General features: G+C 44.6%; 1 protein-coding gene across 1 annotated transcript; it reads left to right on the top strand.

Annotated features, from left to right (window-relative positions):
* The first annotated feature begins 1177 nt into the window (after positions 1-1177).
* Positions 1178-10236, top strand: LOC120056930 (rhombotin-1-like). The gene is made up of 4 exons (XM_039005227.1): positions 1178-1199; positions 2719-2932; positions 8211-8336; positions 10025-10236. Exons 1-4 carry the CDS (start codon positions 1190-1192, stop codon positions 10128-10130), a joined length of 456 nt encoding a protein of 151 aa, XP_038861155.1. The 5' UTR covers positions 1178-1189; the 3' UTR covers positions 10131-10236.
* Positions 10237-10983: the final 747 nt, after the last annotated feature.

Genomic DNA, 10983 nt, shown 5'->3' with positions numbered 1-10983 from the left:
TTTTCCACAGGCTGTTTTGGTAGATGACATCAAGCATGTGTTTCTTCCCTGAGACAGCAGGATCTGTGCAGTAAGCATCCTGGCCTCCTCATGTATCTGAGACTTTTCCTCTGTTCAGGCAGCAATCTCAGGCCCATAGAGGGAGCACTGTGTACATGGTGGTGGGGAGGAGTGTCAGACTCACTGCAGTTTCAAATCTGGGTTAGGGAATAGAACATTGCCACGTTGATGTTTAGGATGTCTCTCTCAACATAGGGAGAGCTCCAAAGAGGCCGGAACAGGGGACGTGCTGTAGAGTCATTCCATAGACGGGGTAAAGCCCCCTCCTTTGCAGAGTTGATGTAAAGCACACACATGTTATGTAACAGGGTGGGTAAATGGTATGTGGGGGGGTGGTGGTCTAAACCAATTACGAGTGGTTCTCTGGAGGTGGGGAACGACCTTTGTGTATAATTAGTTATCTTATTTAAAGCAAAGATTTTGAGTAAAATAACTAATTAGCTGTCATAAAAGGCAAATTAAAGATTTTTGTGTGATCCCTGAGGGAATTGAGGAAACCCGATTTTGTTTTGCTATGCACATGCACAAACCACACAACCGCACACACACACACACACAGCACTCTCTCTCTCCTCATTAAGATTGTTTTTAGTTGTGTGGAAGGCTGACAGGCGAGCACTGTTGGCATACCTGCAGAGAGCTCCTCTAACAAGCCATGAGATGCAGGTAGAACAGACCACCCTTAGCTAGTGTGGCTTCAATTTGAAGCTTTTTAGCTTCATTTACACAGAACATTGGTAGTTATAGCAGGTTTTGTGATCCTAATGCGCCAGCTTCAAGGGGCCCGTTTTGGGGAGGGAGGAGGTGAGGGACCTGGAGGGTAGGCAGAACACTAATTGATGGTTCCCATCACCAGCGCTGGACCAATTAGCCTCCGCTTTCCACTTGTGATAAAGAAATGGGACGAAGGCTGAATACCACCAGAGCTCTTATTCACATACAAACCAAAGCCATCAATTTAACTAACAAGCTCACCCTCTCCCTTTCCCTTATTTTAAAAGGAGAGTTGCTAATTATATTACATTCACAGTATTACTGATGGTCAGAAATTGCTGAACAAATCTGGATCCAATAAGGGGTGTGTGTGTGTGGGAGACAGAGGGAAAGACAAAGGAAGAGAGACAGGAACATGTGCTTTGGTATTCAGCAGAACAAAGTACTTTGTGACAAAGTGCTATGAGGTTTTTGTGCAGGGGAAAACGACATGCTCAGAGAGGAGAATCAGGGGCATTGGGTGATACAACTGCCTAGCTATCAGCAGAGGCTCTGTTTATCATGGAAATAACTACTATGGTTCCAGTGAAACTACAGGGTGGCTGCCCAACACCACTGACATCCAAACACAACTACAGAGGACATCAACACACACATTGGAGCACTACTCTCCTGTAACTGCCATCTCTGACAAATATACTGTAGGTCAATAGCAACTGCCTTTACTAGAACACAACATCTCAACAACAGATCACACCTCCGAAGATAAAGACAAAACATCTAGAAAATGTACTAAAGTTATATAAATGCTACAGCGGGAAAAGCTAGGAAATTCAATGAAAGCCTCCCAGCATACCATGTCTTTAAACCATCGGGCATTTGCCGTTTTTATAGGCACCCACATACAAAGCGATGGCCGTCCTCCCTCCCTGTGACGCAGGCTGCGTCCGGTTTTTGAGAGAAATGTGTTTTGAAAGCAGAGAGGCGAGCGGTGGCCGTCGTGTGTTCTATTAGACAGATCAATAGCTCAGTGTGTGAGAGTGTCTTAAGAGCTGTTGTCCTGTGCTTTCAGCTGTGGCAGACCTGTTAGTGCTACGGAGGGGTGCTGCCTGCCACTGCCTCTGTACCAGCAGTGGCCTGAGGGGGGCTTTTAGTCCAAACACAAATGTCAACCACACATAGACTATTAGTGTTTAGTGCAGTTATTAAATGGACTTTATTTGTCCTTTAGGAGGCTAAAAGGCACACTTAAAGGGGACCTGCGTGACAGCGGGGCAATTTGCGGGTTTAGTTACTCAGGCTCGCTCGTTGCTGACACATGAGTACAGATAAGTGTAAAAGAAGGAAAGGCTGTAATGCAGCGAGCGAGCGTGGTGTGTGTCTGTGTGAGTGCGCGCTGAGAGGCACTTAGGCCATAACATATCTCACCGGGGTCTGCGAGCAGCGTTCTTGTGGTCAGAGGCGTTTTAAAAGGTTAATGTTAATCTATACCAAACAAAGCCCATGAGAAGCTTTTACAGCTGTGGACAGTTCAGAGCAATGAGCGCTGATGAAATGGTAGGTGACTAACATAATATACAGCATGCTGTAAATACCACGGTAAGCAATATGAGGTCTGTCTGTGACTCTGTTACGAGTACAGCTTCAAATAATCAGTAGGCCTGCCTACCTAGTGTGGTTTACCTGGTGTAATATAGCATCTGTTTCTATGGGAGCAGCAAGTGGCGTGAATGTAGTCCAATGTGATCTGTGTGCCTATCTGAACGGAAGAGTGTTCATGTTAATGCATATGAGCAGAGGCAGTGCACTGTGGCCCTCTCTCTCGTGAGGCCCTGCTGCCTCAAGACGCTGTAGCAGCAGCGTTATCGAAAAGAGAACATGAAAAGTCACTGGTGTTCCTGGGCAGTGAATCACGCCGCGGCGTTTGTCTCCTTATCGCTACAGGTGTGCCGATGCTCTCCGTCCAGCCCAAAGGGAAACAGAAGGGGTGCGCTGGCTGCAATCGCAAGATTAAAGACCGCTACCTGCTCAAGGCCCTGGACAAATACTGGCACGAGGACTGTCTGAAATGTGCCTGCTGCGACTGTCGCCTGGGGGAGGTGGGCTCCACCCTCTACACGAAAGCCAACCTCATCCTCTGTCGCAGGGACTACCTGAGGTAAGAGAAGCCACAGTCAGTCGCCCCTCATAGAACAGAAAGGCCGCACACCACCTAGGGCTGTGTCATTAAAAAGTGCTCGCTCTCTCACTACTGCTAGGGTAACGCCACCATGAATGTCTATGAACCTGCCTCTCACTAGAGCTCTCTATTTGGGTCCATTTGTATGTGAACCAGTGTTTTTCTCGAGCTTTTAGAAGACATTTCCTCCCAGGCTGTTTTGGTAGATCAAGCGCCTGTTTGTTCCTCATTATAGGATATCGATGCTGACTAGATGTGTGTCAATTAAGCCTGAATCCCATTATGCTCATGTGTGACTCTCCCCAGGCTCTGATCTGAAGCCTTGGGAAGGCGGAGCGGAAAGTTTCCAATTCCACGTTTGTATGTTTTTAGCTCTCTTAAAAATTGAAACATTTTTTTTTTTTTGCTTGTTTACATAAACACAACACTCTCTCCCCTCGCGGTACAGACCTGGTTTCAGTAACAGTAGAGATGGGCCATGTTGTGTTCTGGGACGACTCCAGGCAGGCTAGCTTCAACTTTAGTGTCTGTGGCTCAATGTTTTCCCCCTGTACCCTGCCATCTGCTTCCTAAATTTAACATGATCATTTCCTGGGTGTTAAGTCACATTCGGGCTTCTGAATGAGATCCTACCATTTACCCCTGAGACCATCCCCTGGGGGCCAGCCTAGAAACCTTGCTGCCCCTGGCCTCTCCCTGTCTCTCCCCTCCCTCTCCCACCCTGCCCTACCAGCAGGTCCCAACCGAGAGGGGCTTAGGGGCTGGGCGTTGAGAGGAGCCATTACCATCCATCAGCTCCCACCAAGAGTTAATGCTGTTAAGATGCAGTGAGAGAGGTTCACTAAGACTGCTGCTGCCCCCGGAAGGGGCAGATGGTGCAGATGAGGTCATAATAAATGGAGCAAATGACAAGAGAACGCAAAAATTATTAAGCCAAGAGTGGCGCTTTTGACATGGTTAAATATGATCCCCTAAAAGGGCCGGCTTCTCCCTCCCTCTATCTGATTGATTTCTCCCCCATTATGAAGGCCTTATCGTGAACATCAGCTCCCTGATGAAAATGTGTTCCTATGGGCTAACTGGCCTGACAGGCAGCTCTGCAGAAAGCAAACTCATAGCAAGACTAGGGCCGAGCGGTGAGAGAGGAGGGAAGAAAATGAGGGGCAGAGGGGGCTAGAGTGGGAGGGAAGAAGCAAGGGAGCGAAACGTAAAGTAGGAGAGGCGAGGGAGAGATGGGCTTTCTGTGTTTCTGCCTGGGCCCTGATGGCCTAATGAAATCCAGCCCACTCGTCTGCTCTTCAGCCTGAGACAAATGCATGCCACTTAATGGCTGGAGATGTTTGAGATGAATTCTATTATGGAACAAATTAAAAATGTTCCCTTTCTCAGCAGCAAGGGAAGAGACAGTTTTAGAGCCTATAGTTTTAAAGTAGGTGACACAGGCTCCATACGGCCTTGTAATCCCCTCACAGAGCCCCCGTCCTGCACGGAGAGGGGAACACTTCCCCTCACCGCCATTAATGAAGTGGAATCCTCCTGTATGGAGCTGCAGTTCATTAGAGACATGCAGTCAGGGTGGATCAAACACACTTTATTTCCCTGGGTTTGGAGCCCTGCCATGCGCACATTAATTATGATAGGAGCTCCGTCTGTGTTCGTCCTTCAGGAGCTCAGGAGCACCGGTAACATCTTGTGCACACCCCCCAGCCCCCCGCTCTCCCCTGCCTGGCCTGCCAGCAGCGTCTTCTAAAACCTCAGATCAGAAGTTTCTGAATCCACTTGACATTCTATTCCCTCCGTTGTAAAAGACTGGGTTGGTTTATTAGCAGTTTTACCACACTTTCATTATCACGCAGAACAATAGATTAATTAGGTGTTTCATTTTTGTCTGGGACTCAGGATCTGGCGACCTCGCCAAAGAAGGTTGACAAGCCAGTCATGCTTTTGATCGCCCGAACCCCAAGCCTGACATCGTTTTATCTTCTCACTCACAAATATTTTAGGGGGAACATACTGTATCAGTCATCTACTTATCAAAGTAGAGTGCCTTTATTTGAAATTTAAAAGCACTTTTTTTCAAGCTAATGGACATTGTAAGTTACGCAGTACCATCAGCACTGCAATGGAGGTAGATATTAAACTGTAATTAAAACATCTTATTATCTGTGGATGTATTAATGTATGTCAAACGTCTCTGCCACCCACTGGAGATTTAAAAAAATATATATACAGTATATATTTTTTAAATGTATAACTATAATAAAACATTTACTTCTTTCCTCAAATAAAGTAGTAACATTTTCTGGCAACATTTTTAAATATATATTATAGCAAGCTTTACACCTTCAAAGACACAACTGTTGAGGAAGGTCAAAACACGCCTTACATTAATTAATACAGTAGCTCTCCTTTCTATGAAATCGGACAAACTGTAAATGGAGCGGTGAATCTCAGAGTTTAGAACAGAGTAGAAGACTTGAAGAGCTCAAGTCCAATCTCAATGAACAGAAGACATGCAGATGATGCCGGCATGCAGGGGGAGAGTTTGAAGTTAGCGAAGCAGCAAGTTCAAACGGCTAAAGAAAGCACACCTGTCTCTCCAGATCCACGCTAAATCACACAATAACTGAAGGAGTGGAACAATGGAGGAGAGGCTCTTTAACTTTAATGGCAGTTCATTTTGTTTCAACCAGCCAATATCAGTGGAGGAAAATGACTTCCAGTATAAACTATTTTGTTTTCTCTCAATGCTGCAGTGTTTATATTTTTTTCCTCAATCTTGGCAGTGAACAGTTCACGGCATGCTAAATCTGACTTTTTGGTAATGCACATTTATTTTTTATGGCATTCTGTTGAAGATCATGTTTAAAATTTCAGTTACCATTTCAATTCTACAAGCACACTATGCTATTTTGTTACTGTAGACAGTATGGATTGAATAGATATGCTGTGACGGGTCATTTCACAACTATGAAAGTCCTTCAGCACCCTCACTGGAAAGTCCCACGAGTCCCACGAAAGTCCCGGTTTCACTTTATATTACATTATATAGCTTCAAAATCCATCCCATTGTCTCAGTTTGAGGGTGACCTTCCAAAAGAGTACTTGTAACCTTCTAATCCCCTTAAATGAACCACTATTTTAAGCTGGGCCCTTTCTGTGCTTCAAACCCTGCCTAAAAAATGGACTTCTTAACAAAGTAGGATTGGCAGCGGGTCTGTAGTGAGGGGCAATGTAGTCTGCCCTCAAATTTTCCGCAGCATTCATTCTGCACTTCAATGGGACAAACTGGAAAAATTGTATATATGTCGAAATAATTAGTATACCAGTTGTGAGGATATTGACTTTTCTTAATCCTAACAGACAAGAAAATGTAACTGCATCATGAGCTACTGCACTGTGATTGTACCAGTCACACAGTACAGTATGCCATTACAATATGTGGGAATTCAGAAGAAAATAGTCTTATGATTTGTAATCATTCTTAAAAGAACTCAAATGTCTACTGTATGGTGAATCGCAATTAAGGTGTTGTGATCCTCATTCCCACCCAGCTCTCCCTAGTGCTATGCATGCTGGTCTTTGTAGTCCCTATTCCACAGTGCCCTCCCACTAAATGGTCAGCACAGCGTCTCGGTCTATTACTCAAAGTGCGCTGCAGTCCCTATATCAACCACAGAGCCCAGGGACACACCGCCATAACACTGAAACATAACCTACATGATGGCTTTACATCACTGACATGTCCCCTGGGATGCATACAACACTGCATATAATAAAGCATCCATATTCACAGGGCCAGTCAAGTAGCAGGTCAGCACACACACAGAAGGACAGACTAGGTCTGAGTCAGGCCACAGAGATGATAACAGCCTGGTTTAGTTTGAGCTAGAACTGATGCAGATGCTGATAATAACAGAATCAATCCAGAATAGAATATTGGGTCCTTTTCATCTGTTTTTTTAAAGAGGAAAGAAATCACTAATATAACATGAATAAATCTAAAAGCCTGACAATCATTTTACCAAGTGGGTTTGAGCAGCAGCACCTCGTCTGGGTGGCATGGAAAGCTCAGCGTTCCAGAGGTCTATATCAACACACTTTACTGGAACAGTAACCAGTTCTAACAATGACTTTGTTCAACACCTCGTATCTATTAGAACCAAACAGCTCTGTCTCGCTCTCTTTCTCCTAGTCTAAGGCACCAGCAGCAGTCCTCTCCTCTGGGGCAGTGTGCTCTAATTAGTCCCTGGGTCTGCTGGAGGGATATATGTTTTCTGTGACAAGGGGAGAGCAACCGACAGAGACTAATATGGAGAGGGGATACCAACTTTTGACTATTCTCTCCATCTGAGTCTCCTGAGCCTACAACTTTGGGAACGTGTTTGCCACTCTGACAGTATGTTAATCTGCTGTCGTCTGCCTGATCCCCTTTCGCAAAGCTGTGGCGCTGTCCCCTTTTCCTGCCTGCAGAATGTACAAGTCTATCTGTGATTCAAAATCTTCAAATTAAGCATAAGGGCAGGCACTTGGAAAATGTAAATGTGACTAGGGGCTGCAGGCTCTGGAGTGGAGTTGCCTTTGCTTTGCTTTGAGGAGAAAGATCTACACCAGTGCCTCTTGCTCTGCTTGTGACCTTCATCGTTTGCCTCCTATCTAATAAGCTTAAACAAACAGCAGTGAAATGTGAGTTGTGCGTCTGTTCAGTGTACTGCCGAACATCTAGTTACCTCTCCAAGGTCTCCCCGCCATTCTCCAAGGCAGTCTCTGAATGAAACAGAGGGGGATCAAGGCAGTATCCTTGCAACAGGAATATTTTGAACGTTTGACTACATTATAGAATTTAGCCTCTTGTGTAAAATCCAGCTGGCTTTGGTTGGAGCAAGTCTCATTAGGTACTTTGGTTTTAAAATAAGAAAACTTTCAACAGTTCAATTGGTTGCCTCAGACCTGTTTTCATTGCTTTCGCTATGTGCTAGGAGAAAGGCTTTGAAGAAGGGGATTAGAACCATGTGATCATTTTAATTAGATCATTAGCAAAGAATTAACATCTAGGTTTGTAGCCCTCATTAACAAAAAATACCAAGTGTGTGCCAAGATAGATTTGTGTATTACATGAGATGTTTTCGGATTGGTCTGTTTTTCACCGTTCTTTCTGGGGGTTTTCTTGGCTTTACTTTGTGTTCGCTCCTCTGTTGCATGAAGGCTAAGGAAGGTACGTTAATCTTTGTCTGTATTCTTTCTTTCTTTCTTCCAGGCTCTTTGGTACAACAGGGAACTGCGCTGCCTGCAGTAAACTGATCCCAGCCTTTGAAATGGTGATGAGAGCCAGAGATAATGTTTACCATTTGGACTGTTTTGCCTGTCAGCTTTGTAACCAGAGGTAAGGAGAGAGAGAGAGAGCACTCACAACTGTGTCGTGAGACTGCCTTTTTGAAATATGTAATGCTGATCTGAAATGGCCATTAGCTCAAACTAGTTAGCCATTTAACAAAAAACCTGCCTCTTGAGGTGCAACAGATCTGTTTTGTCTGTGTAAGACTGTCTGTGTAAATACAGATTTGTTTGTTGTCTGTCTTCCCATTTTGAAAGCACACGCGTGTTGCATTGCATTAGCAACACTTAACTCTTTTCTATGTTGACCCTGCCATTAGTTTGTCCTTGTTTGTGTTTTGTGACTAGAAACAACTGGGATTATAAGCTTGAGGGGAACAAAATTAGCTCATGTATCAAAAGTGATACAGCTGCCAGACCAATGCCAACACTCACAATGCTTTAGTTGAAAGGTTCACTTTAAGCCACAGCAATAGACCTCCAAGAGGCCACTCTACGGGAACATGCCTTACAAGTTTGGGTACCACACTACAGGGTAGTGGAATTAAACAGATTTTTTTTTAAACAAATACTGTATGCTATTCAGTCCAGGAATGTTAACTATGTTAACTAGACACCTTAGTGACCCACATGGGCCAAAGCCTTGCTCACTCCGTCCTAGGTCCTGACCGCTCCTCACCTCTGAGCTCTACACTATTACATCCATACATACTCTCCTCACAATACAATGCAACAATCCCATAACAGTACCACAGTGCAGCACAGAGAACACTCTGCTAATCATGGGGTATTGTGACCCTCTCCATCCATACAGCACAAGCACATTAACCTTCCACAGGGATGAGTCAGTAACCATGGTGAGCACCTGGCTGGGGTATGGGAATGCTGGCTGCAGCCACTCATGGGCCCAGGCTTTACTGGCTCACTGATACCACAGCCATTGCCCCTCTGCCAGCCCTATTCCTGCCCAACACATTACTGTAGCCCAGCCTGATAAGCAGCCCTGCCATCAGTACGTCTGTTCTTATCTTCACTCATTCTGTCTATGAAGCTGTGTGTCGTACAGTACATAAGCACCGCCATTTAAAAGGATGCCCTTGAACAAGGCAGTTAACCCACTGTTCCCCGGTAGACCATCATTGTAAATAAGAATTTGTTCTTAACTGACTTGCCTGGTTAAATAAAGGTTAAACAAAAAAATCAGTGGGCCTACTTGGGGGTGTGTTTTTTTTCTTCAATTAACTCGAAACCTAGCGAAACATTCATACACGTTGGCACCCAAACTGGCGTATGGAAAGCTCGCCCTGTTGCAAGATTTCCTTGGAAACCGGTGTGGTGCTTTTCTTGTTTGCCAAGCCTGGGAGGGGTCTGTGCTTTCATTGGGCGCCAGTCCATTTGTCCGCACGCTTTGAAATTATATATATTTTTTATCTACTTGTATTTAAAGCCACACCTTCAGTGACCATCAGAGGGGCCTTTGAATCACACACAAGGAACAATGGCATTTGCAAACAAGCAACGTCGCCAAACGCGTACAATCAAAGCCCAGAGAGCAGCAATGGCCATCGCCTTTAACGGCTGATCTCAATCAACCACATTCTTCTCCTAGAGCAATGCTATCATTATCAGCCCGTCAACACAAATAACTGTCATATTGTCCGCTACTAATCTCCTTTGTCTCCCCACGTTGTCCTCCTTTTTATTAATGCTTTGCCTTTGTGTTTTCCTGGCTGGCAGGTTTTGTGTGGGGGACAAGTTTTTCCTTAAGAACAACATGATTCTGTGTCAGATGGACTATGAGGAGGGCCAGCTGAACGGCAGCTTTGAGACGCAGGTTCAATAGCCGGGCCCAGTGGCAGCGACCAGAACCCTCGGCCCGCCGTACTTACACATGATGCCATGGATGTTCTGCTGCACTTGGGAAGAGGAGCGTCTGTCTGCTTGCCTGCAATACTTTTTAAATAGCCCTTTATCAGTCCGTAGGGACTCTATTGTAAATGTACTACTTTTTGCCCCTCCCTTTCCCACCCTTGCCCCTCCCCTTCCCACCCCAACACTGAGCAGTTACAAGTTTTGATGTACAGTTGTGCCTGCTTAGCTGAGCACTGTATTGCTTGTATGTTTTTGTGACGTTTGTTTTGGGTTTGTTTATTCTTTTCCCCTTTCGGGAACGTTTCCTTGGAGGGTATGTACAGTCTGTTTTCTCTGTATATATAAACTGGAACATTTATTTTATGAAATGTAATGCAATTTTATTACTAGTGTGAATTAAAGATTCTTAAATGTTCTTAGTGAGTTTTTTTTGTTTGTATACCAAAACCAAAGTTGTTTGAGGAGGCTGTCCCATGTGTTGATATATCATTATCATCTCTCAAACCACAGAGCTGTAAAAAGCCTTGCGAGGGGGAAAAAAATATTTTTGAAAAAGCAGTGGAGAAAAAAGGAAGTTTTATTACATTTTGCAAAGAGTGCTGATGGAATTAGAAATGCTGTTTCAAATGAACTAAATAAGATTTTATTTGGAATAAAATAATGACTTCTCCAGACTGTGTTGTTGTACTGAGCGTGCAGGTGTCATGAAAGAAGCAGTGTTTGGATGAGAACGCAGAGCGAGAGAGAGTCTGCACCCACTGAATCATGCCTCGCTAATTGCCATCTGATTATGAGTGTGAATTGGCTGGGAAATGAAATGCACC

This window comes from Salvelinus namaycush, chromosome 1 (genome assembly GCF_016432855.1).
Source record: "Salvelinus namaycush isolate Seneca chromosome 1, SaNama_1.0, whole genome shotgun sequence".
Taxonomy (NCBI): domain Eukaryota; kingdom Metazoa; phylum Chordata; class Actinopteri; order Salmoniformes; family Salmonidae; genus Salvelinus; species Salvelinus namaycush.
The sequence above is the reverse complement of the archived record's forward strand: the minus strand, read 5'-3'. Positions and strand labels throughout refer to the sequence as shown.

Bases quoted from the DNA above. Each gene is read 5' to 3' on its own strand.
- LOC120056930 (XM_039005227.1), top strand. The intron at 2,933-8,210 runs GTAAGAGAAGCC...TCTTTCTTCCAG, and splicing joins TGTCGCAGGGACTACCTGAG to GCTCTTTGGTACAACAGGGA. The intron at 8,337-10,024 runs GTAAGGAGAGAG...CCTGGCTGGCAG, and splicing joins TGTCAGCTTTGTAACCAGAG to GTTTTGTGTGGGGGACAAGT.